General features: G+C 36.0%; 1 protein-coding gene across 1 annotated transcript in view; it reads right to left on the bottom strand.

Annotated features, from left to right (window-relative positions):
• Window positions 1–2736: 2736 nt before the first annotated feature.
• Window positions 2737–23620, bottom strand: part of SdhA (succinate dehydrogenase, subunit A (flavoprotein)) — a 221429-nt gene continuing 200545 nt past the window's right edge. The window contains exons 15-16 of the mRNA XM_090376065.1: window positions 5476–5586; window positions 2737–3023 (exon numbers count right to left, since the gene is read on the bottom strand). Coding sequence (XP_090232191.1) covers window positions 2937–3023; window positions 5476–5586 — 198 coding nt within the window. The 3' untranslated portion in view covers window positions 2737–2936. The remainder of the gene's footprint in view (window positions 3024–5475; window positions 5587–23620) is intronic.

Here is a 23620-nt window from a genome sequence, read left to right as displayed (position 1 = left end):
CTCCTGATAAAACTAGACTTTGAGATGGCCTCTGGTGTTCAAACAAGCGCACAAACTATCCAAAGGGATAGTTTGTGCACTTGGCTAAAATCCATGTTTCATAGACAAAAGAGCAATGGGACACTCATCTGATGAACTGAAATTCAACCTGCATGGCTCGGATAGGAAGCAATGTCAGAAGACAAATTGGAGGCATACCATCCTGACTGCCTAACACCGACTGTAACATTCTCAGATGGTCATAACAAGCAAAGGGGTGGGGATAATTAAGTTTATTAACAGAACTGTGAATGCAGAAACCTACAATGCTATCTTGGAGTGCTTGAAACCCATTATTAGAGATCATCACACAGACGTCCAAAACTGCATTTTTCAACAGGACTCAGCACCTTGCCACACACACCGCAAAATTGGTAAGTTTTATGCTATGTAGATTCAATAATTAGTTTGTCTTGTCTCACAAGGCTTAAAACACGTACACCAGTGTTTTCCCTCATTTTCTCCCTTAAGGACATACAGTTTATTTGGATTTCAGCAAAGCATTTGACTCAGTCCCACATGAGTGGTTACTTTATAAGCTGGAACAGGTTGGAATCACAGGGAAAATCCTTAGATGGATAAAACAGGGTGGCTCACATTGCAGTGTTAGACTGGTCTGGCAACAGTGCAGATTTGAACCCTATTGAAAATTGCTCTTACATAATGCCATCTAAAATTGCTCAGAAGAAGCCAACAAGTAAGATTCAGCTGCAGGAGAACACTGCAAGGGTGTGGTACGTCGCCCACGAAATTGGGCAACCTTATATCCAGAAGTTGATTAACTCTGTGGCAGATCGTTGCAAGGCTGTAATTGCAGCTCGAGGAGGAACAACAAAATATTGAGGACTTTTGCTGATTTACAGTACATAATACTATAACGTTAACTTCAGTTTGTACACATAAATGCAATATAATGTCTGTTTGGTTGTCAAGATTTCTCTCATTTCCATTAATTACAAATATTGGGAATTAGTAAATTAATAAGAGGAGTTTACCTCAATATAGTACGTGGAACACTTCCGTATGATACCCTCCAGAAATTAAAACGGAAAAAATCGACAACTTACCGGTACATTAAAGTAAAATGTAAATAATTAAATAAAGTAAAATGTAAATAATTAAATAATTAAAGTAAAATATAAATAATTAAATAATCAATTTAACACAATTTAAAACAATTAAAATTCAAATTAACGCAATTAAAAGAATTAACGAAAATATTCAAAACGATTTTCGTTTTGAATATTTTCAAAACGGAAAAATCGTTTTGAATATTTTCGTTAATTCTTTTAATTGCGTTAATTTGAATTTTAATTGTTTTAAATTGTGTTAAATTGATTATTTAATTATTTATATTTTACTTTAATTATTTAATTATTTACATTTTACTTTAATGTACCGGTAAGTTGTCGATTTTTTCGTTTTTTCCGTTTTAATTTCTGGAGGGTATCATACGGAAGTGTTACTAATATTATTATCAACGTAGAACATATTGAGTATTACAGCTCTGATTCATACTATATAAAATATTGGGAATATATTTATGGCAATTAGGTAGGAGTCTTTATTGGGTTTCATATCCCATCTAACAAATGCATATCCTTGCCACACACACATAGACAATTATTTCAATTATTTCTGCAAAATTCACAAGTGATGCAATGTTTTTGTCTGCCACTGTATGATTAATATTTATTTAGTATCTCTATACCAAGAATAAAATATAAGTGTTATTAATTTGTATTATGAATTGTATTATTGTTTATTATTATAATAAACATCATACATATTTTTTTAATATTATATACACACACACAGAATTGGATTATTAAAAGGTTGAAAACCACTATGTCAGGTATTTCTTTTGGCCTAGGGGTGTGGTGAACCGAGAAAGTTTGGGAACCTCTGAGTTAAACTATCGCATGATCTCTTAAATTATCTCATCTTTGATGACATTCACGTTTCCTGAATAGATCATATACCTCTATTAGGGATAATAGAGACTATTGACTATTAACCACTTTGGTTAGAAGCACCTCATAAATATTGCTTCCTCTAAATCCAAAAAACTTGGATTTCTTTTTTGCTCTCAACTTTTTCTTCTGAACAACCACTCACTTTGTACAAATCTGATGCCCATCCTAGACAGATGTTGTTCCCACATCTGGGGCATTGTCCCTAAAAGCTTTCTCAAGCTTCAACTTTATTCAGAAGAAGGCAGTCAGATTAATTAATGACTCATCTCTTATGAAGTCTCTCCACTATCTCACAGATGCTCAGTTTCTGCTGCATGATACTTCTGTAGTTCTACAGATACTTTTATGGGACATATTCTGCTTTATCACCTGTAATTCCTTACTGTCTTCCAAACCAGTTTCAAATACATACTAAAATCAGTCAGCATCCATCCACTGTCCAGCTCCAAACTAACTTTTCCTCATTTATATCTCCTACTTTTTGTTCTCTGGAACAATCTTCTGTCATATCAATTTCCTGAAAATTACAATCTATGTAAATTCTATATATATATATATATATATTTTTTTTTTTTTTTTTTTTCTTTGACGAACATGAGAGATTTAATACCAAGTTGGGTGGAAGTCATGACATGTTTTTGAGATGTTTGCATGAAAGCACAAAAAATCAAAAAGAATCCATTGTCTTTGCAGGTTATCTATGTATTAAAATGAACTTACCTAACAAGTTCACTCACTTTATTAACAAACTACATATACAACTCCAGCATTATACAACATATACAGAACTTCATACGGTGATGAAAGACTACAACTGTGGTATAGAGGACCACACTGGCAGTGCAGGACTGCTTCTGTTTTGTATCTCTACGGCTGTTTCTTAGAACTAACTCTGAATTCTCAATTTCTGAGTAGTGTTATTTAATAAGCCCTAATAGCAGGTGCAACGGTGGAACACTCATGGCTGTCTAAAGTATGGTCAATCACCGGACGATAATGCAGCATGACCTAAAAGAAACAATTGCAAAAATAAAAATTTTTAAATAAAACCATTATATTTTTCAACAAATGCACAATTTAACATATATAAATCTACATATACCATTTGTGGTCTTTATAGAGCATGTACACTACACACTCCAAAAATTATCCAGATACACATTCCCCTCCTGGCTAGGCTTTCTGCCAGACTGTATAGTCTATTCCTCATGCGGAACCAGTTACCACTGCGATATACTCGTCTGCCCTCACTCACAGGCACCAAAGGAAAACTTAAAATGTTAAAGAAGGTGTAAACATTCTGGTTTGCACTTTAAAGTGATGCATGTTTCAAAGAACCATTTATTGAATAACATATTGGCCCACCATTATCCACACTATTCTCATTAGTACTTTGGTCCAAACCAGTGCCCAATTCCAGTATTGATTGCAGGCATGATGACCTTACCCGAAGCTTTTATTTCATTCCAAAGGAGTTCACTGGAGTTAAGGCTGCAACCTAGATGGGCCAATGGAGCTTTTCCACAATCTTATTCCTACAGGATGTGTAGTGTCTCTATTGTCACAGTTTAGGAAGACCAGAATCATCAAAATGTCAATGAATGGTCCAGGTCCAAACCACAAGAAATAACCACAGTAAGTAACAGCACCTCTCTCACATATTTAAATAATGTCCTCCAGATATCCAAAAACTATATCTTCTAGTAAACTAAAAGGATTTTACTTTAAATTCCCCCACAGTGTTACCACTCAACAATAAAGTCAAATGATCCTTCGCCACTTTGAAATCTGGCTTATTTTTTTCTTTTTTCGATACAAAACTTCTTTTAAGTTTCCAAGAAAGTCATGTGATTAATCATTCCAAATGATAAAGAAAATTATGATGGATTATGCATCAGGGCAGTCAATGCTGTATAGCTCCTTGTATATTACCCTGTGCTAATATCAGTTGTAATCTCTCCAAAACTCCTGGCTGATAGCATTCAGTGAAGACTGATGGGATCTAGGGTATCATTCTGCCAAGTTGAAGACTTCCATTTGTTCATTATGTCAGTCACCACTGACATGAACAGATTGGTTGCTAACATGGTATCCTATGATACTATCTCTTGTATTTCACTGATCTATTTGGTTCTAACATAAAAGATCCAATTTTGATAATGCAATGAATTATATTGATAATGCACTGTAAGATGTGATATTCTAGAGATTAATTCAATCAGATTATTCAAAATGGAACATATTTCAAAGTTGCTACCCCCAATCAGTGATAATAGTTGTATATGTATTTTGCATAGATTATTCAAAATAATCTATAAGAAATTCAAAATGGGTCGAGCAACTTGTGAATAGCTTGTATGCGATGAGATGTAGCAACAAAATAAATATAATAAAATATTTCATGCCTTACAAAGTTATTTATCCCCTTGAATAATTTCCTTGAGCTTGCACACAATTCCATATGTTTCTTCCGAGTACAGAAACATTTCTGGAAGTCATCTTCTGTATGCCCTTTTAACACTTCAGGTGTATTTTTATGAACATCTTCAATGGACTGAAAAAGTGGGTTCCTTGAAAGGTTCAACCTACCACACATTTGTTTCACAGGTGGAACTTGGTGATGTGCAGTTCTGTTATTTAATATCCATACCTTCGTAATTTGAGAAGATTGCCAAACCCCTACAGGCAAACATCATTACAATGAAAACTTGCTAGTGTCTTGCAAAATTTAGAATCATTATATAGCACCTTTGCAATTTTATACTTCTATTCATTTCCATAAGAACTGCGTGCAAAATGGCAGAGAATTCACATAATTGTGATTTTCCAATACAGGTACTGCACATCTTCAAGTGTCTAAATGTATATGCTCAATTCAAATAAAATGATAAAATGCACTTCAGAGGTGAGAGGACTTCTCATTGGAAGATTTAAAAATAATAGTATTTCAATTCCAAGTTAGCATGTAATAACAAAGATCACAGATTTTAATTTTTGCCACCATAACAGACATGCAAGCTGTGCCTTAAAAAAAAAAAAAAACACCACTGTAGTGCTTATGTATAATTGCACATACATTCTGAAGAGAGAATATTTATATATTGGGATATGGTTTGCTGTTCAATACTTGTAATCTATGCAAAAAAGGTGACACTTCTCTCTTATACACTGCCACTTGTTCACTAAACTTAGGTGCTTTGACCATATGTAGTGAACACAGAAATGAAATATTGTGATTACAGCATACAGTCAAAAAGCATCATCTGCTTTGGGAAGAAAAATCGTTTTTCAAAATTTACATATTTATTAATTTTCGAATTGTTTTCAATTGATTTTTTGCTGTAATCATTTTGTGTTAATCTTTTATTCAATTTAATTTCTGGAAAGAATCAAAAAGAAGTGTTCTATGTATCATATTAGATAAATTTCTATCATTCTCCTACAAACTTATTGCACTTACCTTTCCATTTTTGTCTACTGTTGAGAGTGTGTGCTTCCTCCAGTGCTCACTGAAAGGTCGTTTCTTCTGTCCTTCCACGGATTTTGAATAATCATACTCATCAATACGATCCTGAGAAAAATGAATTGTATATTCCAAGTGAGCTAACATAATAATGCAAGCAAACAAGTTTTTTAAATGATACTTTTCACTAAAAATTAGCTTTAGTTAATTTTTTTGATATACAGGCTGGCCTCGATTAACGCGATTAATTCGTCCTGCGAGTGCATCGCGCAAAACGTGTTAATCAAATATAATAGTCAATAGGAAAAATTATAATTGGTTCTTGACCTTCTGGAATGTCTATAAAGAATTTTAAAAATACCTTTTAAATAATTTTTTTTTAACTGTATACAATGTAAAATAATTATGGAATTAAATGTTTATTGCATAAAACAGCGGTTCCCAAACTGTGCGCCGCAAAATATTTTAAATGTTCGAAGGAAACACAGCAATATTCTACATCTGTTGGACACTGCCTGAACTACTAGCTGGAGGTAGTTCCAGTTTCAACATTTCGTATTAAGTTGTTTGGAATTAACTACTAAATGTAACTATTAGGTATTTATTTTGGTCTGGGTGTGCCGTGAAAAATTTACTAAGACACTAAGGGTGCTGTGAACCGAGAAAGTTTGGGAACCTCTGACATAAAATACACAATGAAGAAATGACTGTTGTGGAAATATTTGAACAGCATTGACTTTCTCTTTTCATCAATCAATTTCCGATAGCCGACAACAATCTGCTCTGGGCCCTGGCGAAATAAATTTCGCAGAGAACCTCAAACCTTTTGTTTGAGGTTCTCTGTGATACGAAAGATTTCATCAAGTTCTTTTACCGTTATCTCCTTCGCTGTAACATTCATCTGGCTCATTTAAAAATTTGAATTTTTAAATGCAAGTCTGCATTGACTTTATTAGCGAGAGACAAACGAGTAACAAGTCTTCTTCCGATGGCTGATAGAACTCACCGAGGCGGGCAGCAGGCAAACGTTTGTTTATTACCCATCTGACACGCGGTAAGCTTAACACACGATTCAAATCTTTTTCAACTATCGCGTTAACTGGAAATTTGCATTGTGTAAAGTGGTATAATTTTTTCAAATAGCAGCAACTGAAACAAGTGTTAATCGTACTCGTGTTATGCGAGACCTGGCTGTATTAAACAAATTTCTGGGAATGGAAAACAAGCCAACCTCTATAACTGAACCCTATGCAGTATTGCTTTTTTTTTTTATTACAATGATGTCTCAATTTTGATTCTTCAATTAGACTAGATGTACCTTTTTGACACTTTAACATAATTAGCAGCTTAGTTTCTGTGAGTTTGTAAAGTTAATTCTCATAGTATTTTCTCAGTGTTAGTATTAGCATAATTTCTATAATACTTTTAAGCTAAATTCTTGCTTTAATAACAGTTACTCCAGAATATCATGACTCCAATGGGAATAGCTGTAGGTTGTTCAAAGCTGCACAGCATGGGGGGATGGGCTTCATGATCCATTTAATAGATCACCTTAGCTCAATTGATGATTTTTTTTTTTGTTTGCCAATCTATAACTTGGTGCATTGCTAGATGAAACTGAATCATTGAAGAAAGGAGTTGCTGAGAAGCAACTCATGTCTTTGAATTTCTGATGAGTTGCATCAGAAATTCAAGCATTTCTCAGAGAAGACAAGTGCCATCTCTTATACTTTAAAACAATTAGTTGATTATAGTGCATTACATTTCAGATGCATTAACAAATAATTCTTGATTTATATAAAAAAGAAGAGCACAAAGCAATGGCTTTTATATATGAACAAGAAAATTTCATTTCTGCATATTTGCCATTGTCTATTCATTCAGCCAACCAACCAACACATGGCAACAAAAATAATATCCAGTGCTTCAGTTACAATATACAGATAGCCATGTGATATGTGTGAAAGACAAGGCATAGACATCCCATACATTATGAGAATGCTACCTCTTTTATTAGACTAGAAAGTAGCAAATTTAAAATTGCGTAAGGAGTTCAACAAGGAAATGCAATATCTCCAAAGTTGTTTACTGCTGCCCTTGAAGCTTTCAGAAGCTTGGACTACTGGTCTCAGAGAGGAGTTAATGTACCTAAACTATTGACAGACGACAGTGATTATAAACCACAATCCCAAAGAATTAGAGGAAAATTTTAATCAGTTATGCAGTTAAAGAAAGATTTTGGACTAAAGATTAATATGACTAAAACAAAAGTAATGATGAACAAGTATGCCACAGAAATGGATATAATCACTGAAGAAGCAGTAATTGAAAAGGTGGATTCGCATACTTATCTGGGACAAGTCATTAGCTGTAATGATGGTAAATGGCTGGAAGTAAAGAGAAGAATAAATTTTGGATGGATAGCATTCAGCAAATATAGCCACATACTGAGGAGCAATATCCCAATTTGTCTGAAACGTAAAATAATGAACCAATGTATACTCCCACCGTGACGTATGGAAGTGAAACTTGGGCACTCACGAAAAGAATAAAAGAGATGTTGAAAGTTACGCAGCAAAGAATGGAACGAGTTATATTAGGAATCAGACTGTGAGATAAAAAGAGAAAAACAGATTAGGCAGCAAACAAATACAGCAGGCCCTTGTTATAAAGCGGTTCGATTTATGCTGATTCGCTATAACGCTGTTCTTAAATTATGACCAGTATCTCACTATAACACTGTCACAACTCACTGTCGTTGCTCTTTTACAAGTGTACAGATTGAATTTTTGGCATGTTTATCAAAAAGGTTTCATCTGATGTAGTCAATAGCTTGATAATGAATAGCAGAACAGCATTAAAATCTTTCCCACACTAATTGCAGTACTTGTTATGTAGTGCCGAGATCAACATTTTAAAAAATGATCAAATATATAGCTTGTAATATTTGAGCTATAGACATTTATCTGGAGTCTAATCATTCAGTACTGTGTTAGACATTGTCTGTAACGGACAGTTTATCAAACATCATATAGTTAATGCAACGCAATTACATTTTCAAAGAGTTAATGGTGGATAAGAATGAAAAAGCAATGTCTGAATGTGGTATGAAGACTATAAAGGTAAGAAAAGGTCTGAACTTGAAAATTAAATTAGATGTTTTGAAGTAAATTGATTCTGGTCAACAACAAGTGGAGGTGTGCAATAATTTAGGACTGGCAGGTTTAACTGTAAGAACAATTATAAAAAAAATAAAGAATTAATTTTAGCAGAGGGAAAGACAGCTGTTCCACTACAAGCAACTAAACCGGCTATTGACTAAAGTGGAGAGACCTAAATAATTTTATTGAAGATAATATCCAAAAAAGAATTCTGTTAAATTAAATATTATTAATGAAAAAGCGATTAGCCTATATGATGATCTGAAGTTCACCTCAGAAAAGGTGCCGCCGCAGCCAGGTGGGGGGCAGGAGCAGCAGTGGTACACACGCTTCTTGATTAGACAGGGGTTCTTGCCCACCAAATATGGAGGATGCAGAAAGGTCAGGGAATGACCACCACTAGGGATTGTCTTTTTCCTGGGATTATTGTAGGTGGAATTAAAACTGAATTTCACAGCATTTTATTTATTCACACACACACACACACACACACACAGGCATACCTCAGTTAACGTTACTTCTGATAACGAAGCTTCGATATAACGAAGTCGGCAATTTCAAGCCCCATTTAACATAAAAAAATATATATTCCAGTTTAATCACCTGAAATCTAAACAAACTGAAGAAATTACGGAAACCTTTGGGGCTTCTCGTGGTTGGTTCGAGAAATTTAAAAAACGGGCCAGGATTCATAGTGTAAAATTAACAGGAGAAGCTGCAAATAAGTTTCCAGAAAAACTAAAGGAAATAATTGAACGTGAAAATTTTCCAAATTTGGTGTTCAATGCTGGCGAAAGCGGTTTGTTCTGGAAACGGCTACCAACAAAAAGCTTCATTTCTATTGAAGAAAAATCAGCTGCTGGGTTCAAAGCAGCCAAAGACCGTTTAACATTACTCTTTGGATCAAATGCCTCTGGCGATTATAAATTAAAATTGTTATTAGTTTACCATTCAGAAAATCCAAGGGCGTTAAAAGGTAACATAAAAATGAATTTAACTGTAATATGGAAAGCAAATAGAAAAGCGTGGGTTACCAAGGAGTTATTTACTGATTGGTTTGTTAACCACTTTTGTCCTGAAGTAAAACGGTATTGTCAAAAAAACAACTTTGAAGAAAAAGCTCTTTTGTTGTTAGACAATGCTCCAGGACATCCTACTGATCTTAACACGTTGGACACATGCATTCCTGTCAAAGTTGTGTTTCTTCCAGCAAACACAACTTCCCTGATTCAACCATTGGATCAGGGAGTAATAGCATCATTTAAAGCTTATTATCTGCGTCAAACATTAAGCAGTTTAACTGAACTAGAAGATAAAGAGGAAATGACAGTTAAAACTTTTTGGAAAAACTACACCATTAAAAACGCAATTGAAAACATTGATAGTTCTTGGAAAGAAGTCACTAAGAAATGCTTAAATGGAGTTTGGTGCAAAATATGGCTAGAAGTTGTACTAGAAGAAGAAAATAACATCCAAGAAATTAGAAATGAAGTTATCCAGATGGCTCAATCAATAGGTTTCGAAAATGTCGATGAAAAGGATGTTAGAAATTTATTGAATGCAGAAGATGGTTTTTCAGTGGAAGATTTAGAAAACCTTGTTAGCAATGAAGACGAAGTTAAAGAAGTTCCAGCCGAAAAAGTGTTAAAAAACCAAAGATTTAAAAAGGTGCTTAAATGACATTGAAAACGTTTTAAATTTTTTTAGTGAAAATGATCCTGATTTAGGAAGAAGTATTATTGTTAAGCGATCAGTGTTAAATGCAATAACTCCGTATAGGCAATTGTTAAATGAAAGAGAAAAAGAGCATAAACAATCAACTTTAGACTCTTATTTTAAAATGTGATTTCACTTTGTATGTAAGTTGACTGTTTATTTAATAAAACTTTTCTTTGTCCGAAAAAAAAAAAGCTTTTCATTTTCTTTACGTAGGAACGTATCCCTATTCTGGCCATAGTATTTTTACCTCTGAAAACGAAATTTCGCTTAACGAAGTAATTTCGTGGAACGTATCCTATTCGTTATTCGAGGTATGCCTGTATATATAAAAACTACGAGGTATGCCTGTATATATAAAAACTTACTTTTCAGAAACTTAACATGTACTTTTTAAACCTTGATAGACTAGTGACTACATTGTTAAACAAAAATTTATTTCGCTTGAGTTTATTTTGAAACTGATTTGGCAATTGACATGTAATATGAACATAAGAAACACAGGGTGGTATGGATTCGAGAGAGTCCATTAATTTTAATACATTTGTTTTTTCTTCACCAGTTGCCTCAAAGATTTCGAACGCCTTGGATATATTCTTTGCACAAGTGATTGACCTTCAGCTTCATGTTGGGGGTCTTTAGAAACACATTCAGTTTGTGTTTTGATTTGACGGGCCAAATTCTCACAAAGTGTCTGTTGTCTTTTGTTCTCACTGTCACACTTTCTCTAAGTCGAAATGTGACGAATCAGATTGCGATGATTCAGAAGAGGAAAATCCAAGACGAGTTATTATTCGTTTTGCTGTAAACAAGGCTGACTTGCTTGGAAATGGTTGCAACTCAGTTTCTACTATTTTTCTATTTCTTTTATAATACGTTTTTCCAGTTTTTATATACTTCAATAATCCAACCAAAGCTTTTTGCCTTCTGTCGTTTATCCTTAAAATTAGTGCTTCCTGAACTTTTCTCGAAAAGATAGAATTTGCTCAGAAAGTTCGTGTATGATGAAAGAAAAAAACTCCCTCTGCAGTAAGAAGTGTTGCATCACAACTGCAAAGGTTTTGCGATCTGATTTCAATGGATTTCAACGCACAAGGTCATTAAGAGCCGTATACTCTGCTTCACATATTGGATTTTTCATGTTATAGTCAATCATTGTTTTTTCAATTTGTGATTTTAAGTGCAAGAATCATTCTAACACGGCTACCACACTGTTCCATCTAGTACTAGGCTTAAATTTTCTTAATTGAATGAAGATTTAACATAATTCTGAAGATATAATTTTTCAAGGGAGACTTTCGAACCATTCGCACAATCGTTCTAACTTTATTAATGATATTAGTTATGTTTAATGCACCGGAGAATAGGTCATCTCTGAAATCACATTTTTGTTCCTTATCAGGATTGTTTTCGAAGCTTAGATTTGAATCTTAATTTTCCGTTTCATCCTCTTCTAAATCTTCCTCGCTGTCTTCAGTTGTTTCTACCTCAATTACACCTTCCGAATCATTATGTCTCTTGTATAGAACGTCGCATATTGCAAGGTGTATACCGTAGGCAAAGCATAGCTGATGTTCACAATCTATCAACTGTCCGAATTTCACCAAAACACTTGCCCCATCTGTTACGCACGCAACTATATGATGCTCTATTGATAATTTAAACTCCAATAACTTCTGTTTTACTTCTTCAACCATTTCTTTGGCATTCATTCTACCATTAATACCAATCATTCCTAGATTCCAAAATTTGTCTTCATCTTGATGAACATTGCTGAATGAAGATTTAACATAATTCTCAAGAGTATCATTATATTGATATTTAAATAACGTTTGTTTTTAAGTGACGAATATTTTCATCACTTAAAAACAAACTGGCTGAATCTCTTACCATTTTTTAATGATTGTTCAATTTCTTTTATAATATTATAATCTAAGGCCGGCTGCTAGTTAGTACATCAGACCGAACCTATTGGTAACTCTCTAGGAGACTTCCAGATCAGTTATTGTATAATCTTGCTACCTCTACTCTGCCAGATAGTGACTGGAGGGAGTCCGAGTAGTGTGTGTGGGGAGCATTGTTGAGGCCATGTTATGTTAACGATCTGGGTATATTCTTACCATGTGGAGGTGTGTGCAATATCCAAAAATTTCATTACTTCATACACCATGTCCCACCACCTACTTTTTCTTACTATTGAATACACCATGAATTGTCAAACTAATAGAGCAAGCTTATCTGCGAAAATATCTAAACCTCCCAAGCACTTCATAATTCATTTCACAAATATATGTGGTCTCAATTCTAATCCAACGATGTCCATTTCCACTTGCAGTCTGCCAAACCCCATATACTTTTTCTGACAGAATCTCAGTTATCGGTTGATTCAACTACTGCTCATCTCGGATGCCCAAATTATTCACTGTATGATTCCTTTCGCCTCAAAGGTGGTACTTATGCATATGTTCATTCTAATATTCCCTTCTCTGGCTTAAAATCCCATTACCTTATTGTTTGAGATTCATCTGTTGTCTCTACCGTTCTACCAACTGCACTAATAACTTGGAGCTCTTTGACTTCCTCTCTTTGCAACTTGACTTTCTCCAGTCCGTTTCCCAAGAGTGAGGTAATTTTCCTTGGTGATTTTAATGTTCACAACTCCAGCTGGCTTCCATTTTCTAGTCACACTGACCCAGCTGGGCGAGATGCTGAGGCTTTTGCAATTACTAATAACCAGCACAGATTGTTCATTTACCTAAAAGAATACTGGACAATCCTAACCATACTGCCAAGATACTTTATCTTTTTCTCACAAACAACCCTTCTAAGTACATGGTCGAACTGAGTGGTCCTTTAGGCACCTCAGATCACAACTTGGTGATTGTCTCTTCTCCAACGGAGCCTTTATCTCATGGCTATTCCCAACCTCGTGTTTCTTGGCATTACAAGAATGCAAAATGGGATGACCTGCGACATTTCTTTTCTTTTCCCCGGTCAGACTACTGTTTCAAAACTTCTGATGTCAACGTTTTCTCAGATAGTGTCAGTGAAATTATTCTTGTAAGAATGGAATCCTTTATCCCACACTCCACTTTAAAATTTCGTCCTTAATTTTTCCAATTTTCCTTGTTTTCCAATAAATGTGCTAAAGCTGTTGAGGAGAAGAATGTTGCATATCACAATTGGCTTGTTTCGAATTTCATTTTCTGTCTACACCAAAGCTCGCAACAATTGTAAAGTAGTCAATCAGTCCAAACTGGATTTTGAACAGGCTAAGAGTAGAAAAGTTGCTTCTTGCCCTAATGGTAGCCGAGCATACTGGTCTCTTGCCAAAGCTATAGGCCACAACTTTTGCACATTTCTGCTCCCAGCTCTGTCAAAACCAGATGGTTCTACTGTCACTTCGGCCAAGGATAAAGCTGACCTGCTAGCATCCCATTTTTCTTCCAACTCATGCATGTGATCTTGGCAAAACACCTCCCACCATTCTCCATTCAATGCCTCCTGTGGTCTTCCGTCAGAAGGATTGACGAATCTTGATGCTAAGAAAGCTCCAGGTCCCGATGGTATTTCTCCACTTGTTCTCAAAACCTGTGCTCCTGAACTTATTGCTATTCTTTGCCCCTTTTTTCACTTTCTTATTCCAAAGGGGTTTCCTTCTGCTTGGAAATTTGCTCATATCCAGCCAGTTCCTAAAAAGGGTGACAAATCCCTCCCATCCAATTATCGTCCCATTGCAATTACTTCTTCTCTTTCTAAAGTAATGGAGAAAACAATTAACCGCAAACTCTTAGACTACCTAGAAACCTTCCGTCTGATCAACGATCGCCAGTATGGATTCCGTCAGTGTCGATCTACTGGTGATATTCTGGCTTACGTTACCCATTTATGGACTAATTCTGTGGAAAGGTTCAGTGAAACAAGTAGTTGCTCTTGACATCTCAAAGGCTTTTGATCGTGTTTGGCATAAAGGTCTTCTAAACAAGCTTCCATCTTATGGTTTGCCAACTGTTTTCAGTAATCGGTTATCCAGTTTTCTCTCTGATTGCTCACTTAGGGTGATGGTAGATGGCTCTCTGTCTTCTAACTTCTCCACTAATGCCGGTGTCCCCCAAGGTTCAGTTCTTATCCCCCACTCTTTTCCTCTTGAATATTAATGACCTTCCATTGACTGGAAATCCTATCCATAGTTTTGCCGATGATAGCACATTGCATTCCACTTTCCATTTTGAGAAACCTTGTCCTGCTCAATCAGCTTCAACTTCTCGAAAATCTGCTACCAATTCCTTAAATGCCGATCTTCAGGTAATTCTCCAGTGGGGCAAAGACAATTTAGTTGATTCCAACCCTTCTAAAACTCTGTCTTGTCTTATATCACCGAAGATAAGCATAGGAGATACTCAGATTTTTAGGCAAAATAATATATCTCTTTTGGGGATTACCCTGACTTCTAATCTCTCTTGGCACAAGCACATTACAAATATTGCTTCCTCTGCATCTAAAAAACTTGGTTTTCTCTTTTGCTCTCTGCATTACTTTTCTTCCAAACAGCTGCTCACTCTGTATAAATCTCAAATCCACCCTGCCATGGAATATTGTTCCCACATCTGCGGTGGTGCCCCCAAGACCTCTCTCAGGGTTCTTGATTCCATTCAGAAGAGGGCAGTTAGGTTAATTAATGATTCATCTCTAACAGAGTCTCTCCACTCGCTGTCTCAGAGACATACTGTTTCTCCTGCATGCCTCTTCTACAGATACTTCCATGAGCACTGTTCTTCTATAATTCCTGCTCTCTTTCAAAACAGTCCGAACACGTGCCGCCATCCATTTATTGTCCAACTTCAAACTCACAGAACGAACTTTTCATCTTCCTCATTTATTCATTCAACTGCCGTTTTCTGGAACAACCTTCCTTCATATGTATTTCCTGAAAATTAGTCTACAGAAGTTCAAGACCAATGTCAACAAATATCTTCTTTCGTCTTCTCAACCTCCAACCCATGTACGGTACTAAGTACTGTAGGTTCTGATACCTCTCGTGATTGGGGGTCACATAAAAAAAAACCACCCAGACAGCACCGTTTCAGGGCTATTTGGCCCTTCTTCGGTGGGTGGGTAGGTACCCAAGTGATGCAATGATGGCAAAATAAAGCCTCAAGCTTGTAGATTGTCTCAAGCAAATGTAGACTATGTAATATTAAGTGCAATATCATCATTAATACACAGCCATTTCTGAATAAACAGAATATTTATAAAGCAGCATCATTTTAAGTTATCTCATGTTGTGAATACCTTCAGAAGAGTTGCCCTGATATTGATAACTTAAAACGATGCCGCCTTATAAATATTCTGTTTATTCAGAAATGGCTATGTATTAATGATGCTATTGCACTTAATATATACATAGTCTAAATTTGCTCGCAGCTTGAGGCTTTAGCCCTAAATGCATCTTAGTCTAAATACATCATGCACCATCAGGCATCTCTCTTATTGTGGAGTTATACTTGTGCCATCATTGCATCACTTGGGTACCTACCCACCCATCGAAGAAGGGCCAAATAGCCCTGACACTGTGCTGTCTGGGTGGTACCTATCTGAGAATAAGTGACATCAGTCTTCTCCTTAGGTGAAGCGTTACTTATTCGAAGTAGTGCAATATCAGGGCAACTCGTTGTGAAGGTGAATACAATGAGATATAACTTAAAACGATGCCGCCTTATAAATATTCTGTTTATTCAAAAATGGCTGTGTATTAATGATGCTATTGCACTTAATATATACATAGGCTTTATACACTAATTGCATAACATGATTGGGATTTTTAGGAAGAAGCAAACCTTTTCCACTGAATGCTTGCTGAATAAATTCACTTTTACATATGGCACTGATAGGAAATCCATCTACAGCTACAAGCTTTGCAATGATTTTCTTTTGTGTCTTTCTTTAAAAAACTAAACAATGTTGGCTGAGAATGAACACTTTTTAAACATTTCGAAGAGCTTTCTACAGATTCATCCCCTGCAGAATGTTTGAGGTTACAATCATTTGTCAATGTTGGCTTCTCAATAGAATGTTTAGTTTTTAAATGCCGAAGCAAGCCACTTGTAGAAAAACCTCTACATTTCAGTATTGCACCACAATGACTACACTTAATGAAGTCCTGCCAGAAAAATGTGTTTGATCTCTCCATCATCACAAAATATATATAAAGCAGCTTATCTGCAAGAGGATCTTTCTAGAACAAATGACATGTATAGTTGAGATGAGTTGAGACTCAAATGACGACGATGACATTACAGAGCTATGTAAGAAAGTGCTGGCCTTTCACTTTCTGCTTTATATATATATATATATCCAATATTTTAAAATTAAATAAAACATAAGCTAGTAATATGGCGAAAACTGTAGAGCGAAAATTAACATAAAAATAACCCAAAATAAAACGAACGGAAAAGGTAAGACAAACTGTAGCCGAAAAACCCCTATATAATTTCGCACTTTAAATCCAATTAATAAAACCAATATAAAATTTAAAATAATGCCAATTACATAATAATTTAGCGGTACCCCCCCCAGAAAGGTACCAGTTCCGAAAGACGTGAAATATCACCAAAAAGGGTTAAAGGAACTACTAAAAGATAAAATCAAAATAATAGACTGACCATTATGCCCCATATCAACAGAGGACCACGAGGCCAATAATGGTCATGGAATCGCTGCATTTCAATCATTATACAAATCGTCGCAAAGGCGAAAAGATCGAAGAACCAAACTACCTTTTCTACTCTGATCGATCCACCAATGCAGAGGATTTGCACCGCTGTGGTCCTTATGCAGCGAAAAATAAATTACAGAACAGATAGCACTCTACAGTAGAGCCACACCACTGACAATGTTTTTCGGGGGGGGGGACCGCTAAATTATTATGTAATTGGAATTATTTTAAATCTGTTTTTATTAATTGGATTTGAAGTGCAAAATTATATAAGGGTTTTTCGGCTACTGTTTATGCCTTACCTTTATTCTTCCTTTTCTGTTTGTTAGTTTTATTTTGGGTTATTTTTATGTTAATTTTGGCTCTACAGTTTTTGCCATACTCCTGGCTTATGTTTTATTTTATTTAATTTTAAAATATTGGATATATCTTGGCTTCATATGGAGGATTTGCATGTTGCTGCCTCTAATGAAAGCTCAATATTTATTTATTTATTTATTTCATTATAACTTTTGTCATTATTTATATATATATAGCAAATTTAATGTATGAAAATAAATATTTTTCTAAATTAAAATAATACACATCTTTATTGCTGACGATATCTCAAATTATGAAGAAACTATTTATCTTGCCAGTGCACGATGATTGCATATATATTTAAATGTGTGCGTAAGACTGTTAGTATTAATTATTAAAGTTAGTAATTCAGACCGGGAAACAATCCCTAACCACTGCATATCCCAGGAACAATATGGCCTTAGTTGCTTAATGCTCCTTAAAAAAAAAAAAAAAAAAAAAAAAAAAAACACGAATAACAACAAACAACCTCAGAGAAACATGTGGAACCAATTAAAGCTAATAATGGCTGGTTTAAAGGATTTAAAATCCAGGGAGACGCTAACTAGTCTTTATCAAGTGCAGAGAAGGAGCCAAAACTTTCAAAAAAGAACTTGTTAAAATTATTGAAAATGAGTGTTATACCTCAACAAGTTTTTGACATAGATGAAACAGGACTTTTTCTCCTTTCGATATGAAGTTTCATATCGTAAGGAGAAAAAAAAACAGTTCAGGCTTCAAAGCGGCGAAGAATCAGTTGCCTTTATGGGTAATGCTGCGTGCGGCGGGGGATTTTAAATTAAAACCTCTTAGTTTACCAGGAAGAGAGCCACCCAAAATTGACCAAAAATATGAAAACTCGACAGCCGAGGGCTATTGGTTTAATAAATTTATGATTTTATACCTTATGGGAATATGGTGCTTGCTTAGCGCTGATTCATTTGCACTTTGTTTTTACGGAACAAATTATCAACATTAAGCGGGGGTCACCTGTAAAGGACATTCTTATAAAAACTAAAGAACTGAAATGGTCACGGGTAGTAGGACACATAGCTCTAAGACATGACAGATGGACTAAGAAAATAACAGAATGGTACCCAAGAGGAGCTAAAAGAAAACCTGGAAGACAACAATGGAGATGGACAGATGAAATTCATGAGTTCGTGGGTAGTAAATGGATGGTCAATTGCACAAAACAGAAGGAACTGGAAAGTTACTGGAGAGGCCTTCATCCTGCAGTGAATTGAAGATGGCTGATGATGTGTGAAAAAAATAAATTGCCATATTACTATTAATTGCTATTCTATTATTAATTAATTGAAAAAATAAATTGCCATATTACTATTTTTCAGATTTTAATGAAATTTTGGAAGGCTCAACAAATCTTTCTGAAAGATCTAAATAAATTTCATGATAATCACTGGGAGTCTTATTACATGCAGATAGACAGATAAAGAAATAATGTCAAATTTCTATCAATCTGATTTCAATAAGATTTGGGATGGATCAATATATATTTCATCTGCTGGGAGTAACTCCCAGCAGATGAAGAGGTAAAAAAATAATTACCAAATATCAGTAAATTTGGGATGGCTTGACAAATCTTTAAGAGGCATCTCAATTAAAAAAATTCATGAAAACCTGTACACTGGGAGTTGAGTTGTTACATGCCAGTGAAGGGATGAACAGAAAGATGGGCAGACATGGTGAAGACAATAGGCACATTATGCATGTGCTAGCACACCTAGAAACAAAAACATTTCACATCTGCCATATTCCCATATATTCCTCCAATAAGTGCATGGAAATAAACAATTTCCATGCACTGATTATACACATAGACAGCTTTTGTGACATGTACTGGGGGGGGGGGGAGAATTGCTGGATTTATATTGGTCTGATTTTAATGAAATTTGAGATTACTCTAACTGAACTAGTTATAAAATTTCATGAAAATCGATCCATTATGAGTCAAGTTATTACGTGCAGATGGACAGACAAACAAAGAAATAGTAATTGTCAGATTTCTACTAGCCTAATTTTAATGAAATTTGGGATTGTTTGACAAATCTTTTTTAAAGGCCCAAATAAATATACAATTTCATGAATATCCATCAACTAGGAACTGAGTTATTATAAGCAGATAGTCAAGGTGCACTATGTATACAGGGCGATTTACTACCAGTGCAATAAACTTTGCAGGAGGTGTAGGGGGCACAAAGACGAATCGGAATCACATAGCATTGCAGGGTCCGAAATGCCTTCGTCATGCGGTAGAGGACATTGAATGGGAGGTCGCGTGAACAGCGATCCCCAGGAAGTCAGCATTTGTGAACCAGTTCCTGAGGCAGTAGGACGGACGAGTATTCAAACGTGCACCTTGCATATGGAGCTGCGGACTGTAATGGGCACGCCGCTCTGCGCTTGTACCAGGAGCGTTTCCCGCAGAGGCGTGCTCCTCATCATACGATTTTTGCATGTGTGCACAGAAGGTTACGTGAGACTGGTTGTTTCATGAGAAGTACCATGAATCGAGAGCGAACGACGAGGACGCCAGACAATGAGAAGAATGTCCTACGTCTTGCAGAAGGCAATCTGACTACGAGTACTCGAGCGATAGGCCAACGATTGAGTATTTCCCAATCCACTGTATGGAGGATACTGTCAACAAACCAAATGAGTTCATACCATCTGCAACGTGTCCAATCATTGGAGCCTGCGGATTATCCACTCCAGAGGACTTTTGCTACTTGGTTTCTTCAACAGAAACGGTTCGCAAATGTTGACTTCCAGCAGGATCGCTGTTCACGCGACCTCCCATTCAATGTTCTCCACCGCATGACGAAGGCATTTCGGACCCTGCAATGCTATGTGATTCCGTTTTGTCTTTGTGCCCCCTACACCTCCTGCAAGTTTGTTGCACTGGTAGTGAATCACCCTGTATATGCTAATGCACCTAAAAGACATTTGTAGATTATTTCTGTGGAGATTGTCAGGGAAATGGGTAATAAGGAAGGTCAGCTAGGAGCTAAAACTGATAACATTATTAACTTTAAGGAGTAAAGAGAATTATTATTCATGTGTGCAGTACTAATAACATTAATACAAACTGATGATTTTTCAGGTCAGGTATTTGGCTCAAGCTAAGATGACAAGGAAAATTCCTGGGAATAAATTACAGTTAATTTCCATGAATTTCAGGTACTGGTTATGTCAACAAAGGGCATCATAGGAATCAAAATCGATTCTGAATACAGAATTTCAACGGTAAATATGATCTGTACAGGAGGGACTGACTTGACCCCGAAGGGAGAGTAATGCTTTAATGTGCCAAGAATCTCCAATAAATAATGATACTGAATCAATATAGTGTGATGGAAGCATTGGAAATCAAATACCTGATCACTGTGATAAGTATAATTAATACATAGCTGCCAGCTTTTGACTTCCAAAAAGCTGAAGATTGGGCAACTGTATGCAAGAGGAAAATAGACTGGGGGAGACTAAGCTTTTTTGGAACAAGCAGGTTTATGAAGTCCATACTGCACTAGAAATTAAAATCCACTGACAAATTTACAGACATTTCATATTAAAATACAGCCACAAAATTGCTTTCCAGTATAGTATACTTTCAAAACACTAGTTACCTGGAATTTGTCTACCCTTCCATTAGACACTAACTGATTATGTTAACTGCCTCAAGCAAGACACTGCTGCAGGCTTTGCTCTTTTCAGAATTATTTTACGTGATTTGGGATAATTTATATTTTAAGCTTTCATAACGTTTGTCAGATTTTCACAGAGCAACTGATGCTTCAACTATTTCTTTATCTTTAATTACACCAAAACATAACTTGTCCACAAAAAACTTCAAATTTGAAAATGACACACTGCCAATTTCATGTGTAACAGTGAAGTACTTCCTGTCTACAACAACAGAACAGTTTTTCCCTTATTTTATACACCAATATATTTTGGCAGTAAAAATGGCTTTCTGGTTTAGTCTGCCTCAGTAACCCACTTCAAAAATGGAATTGGAAGATTTAAAAACTGTTTTGAAAAAACATTTTCTAATAATATGTTATGCCAAAATAGGATAGGATGTCAAATTTTTTCTACAAATAATGACTTCAATACATACATGTTAGGTACACATGACTGAAGAGTTTGGATTTTAAAATGTTGGCATAACACTTAACCTGCAGTAGGGACTGGGCCAAGCAACATGGTTTTCAGAACTTTTGAAAACAAAGAAAGAATAATCTTTAAATGTACATAGGCTCTGAAGAGAAAGCCAAAGTACCTTCAAGTAAAATTATGATAAAGTTGTTGGTAATAATAACATCTCTTTATCTGCTGTCACTATGCAGCAAGTAACCAAAACACACTGTTTCAGTTATTTCTAGTAGATTTTAAAGAAGCCATTATTTTGTAACTCCAATTTTTCAGGAACCAAAGACAATTGTGACAGGCTATTCAACTGCTGCCCCTTGATGGAGGCAGCCATCTACATGATTTACTGCTTCATGTGATATTATCTGACCATTTGTTTACCCTGTTTGAAGCATCTCTTTTTACAGTCTTATGGAGAGTGAGGACACTTATGTAAACAACTTGTCCTTCACAACTTACACTGAAAGAGTGCCAGATTACTTTTATTAAAAAATAAAATTTGGATGATTTTGCAAATTCTTAAAAAAAAATAACTTGCAGCTATGAACTTGAAATTTTAGATCTTCAATGAAAAAAAATTTTTAAAAAAGGAATGTTTAATTTTGATATGCTGTCATGTCAATGTTTTGAGAGTTGTATATAAATTTAACAATTTATTAAAAATAACTCCTGTAGATATGTGATATTCTGAAAGACTATGCTATACTAACAGGGAAAAAATTCAGTGAGAAAAAGAGCTGATCCTGTTGTAATGTACAAATTACACCGCTGAGCCAAAATATTATGACCAAGCATGTCGTTATGCAAATCGAAGCAACTGCAGGTGAACTAGGGTGTGGGTCAGGACACTGTATAAAAAAACCACCCGATACTGAGCTCCATTAATCAGTCTTACCCCTTGTTCTTCAGATGGGAAAGACTTAAGTTTGACAAATGCCAAATTGTAATGGCCAGATGACTGGGTCAGATCATATCCGAAACAGCACAGCTGGTGGGATGCTTATGGTCAAGCCATGGAATACCTACCGAAAGTGGTCTGTGGAGGGAAAACCCACAAACTGCCAGCGAGGTATTGGATGACCACGGCTCATCAATGCTCGAGGTGTGCGAAAGCTCTCCCAGATTGTACGTGGCAACTGTGGCACAACTCACTGGTAATTGGAATGCTGGTGACAGGAGTAATGTGTCACAACACAGTATGTCAAATCCTAGCTGAAAATGGGGCTGTGTAGCCTCTCTGAGTGCCCATGCTAACCACGGTTCACTGGCAACAGCACCTACAATGGGCACACGAGCATCGAAACTGGACCTTGAGTGATTGGAAGGTCATTTAGTCTGATGAATCACGTTTCCAATTGCACCATGTGGGCAGCCAGGTACGTGTGTGCCGTTTCCCTGGGGAAGTAATGGTGCCTGGATGCACCGTGGGACAAAAACAAGCAGGTGTCATGCTTTGGGTGATGTTCTGCTGGGATATCTGTGGTCCAGTCATCCATGTGCCAGGCACTCTGACTACCACTTACCTAAACATAATTGCTGACCAGATACACTCTGGCGGTGCCGTCTTTCAGGAGGATAATGCACCAGGGCACACCGCCCGGATTGTTCAAGACTGGTTGACAAAACGTGAGACTTTCAGGTATTGGCCCTGGCCTCCAAATTCCACAGATCAATCCCATCGAGCATCTGTGGTTTATGTTGGAACAGCAATTCTGATCTGCAGCATCTCAACCACAGACATTACAGGAGTTAAAGGATCTGCTGGACAGATCCTTTTAAGACATTTAGAAATCTTGTAGCATCCATGCCTCACCAGGTATGAGCTGTTTTGGCTGCACATGGAGGACCAACATCATATTAGGTAGGTGGTCAATGTTTTGGCTCATTGGTGTATGTACAACAAAGGAAAAAAAGCATGGTAGAAATGAATACATACACATTTTCATTTAATAGAACAAATTCCAGAAACTCAACAGTTACCCTATTTTACTTGTTTATATTAATATGTACTAGGGAACTTCGCTTGCTAACCCCCACT

This window comes from Mastigoproctus giganteus, chromosome 6, assembly GCF_048544385.1.
Source record: "Mastigoproctus giganteus isolate SK-2022 chromosome 6, ASM4854438v1, whole genome shotgun sequence".
Lineage (NCBI taxonomy): Eukaryota > Metazoa > Arthropoda > Arachnida > Uropygi > Thelyphonidae > Mastigoproctus > Mastigoproctus giganteus.
The sequence above is the reverse complement of the archived record's forward strand: the minus strand, read 5'-3'. Positions and strand labels throughout refer to the sequence as shown.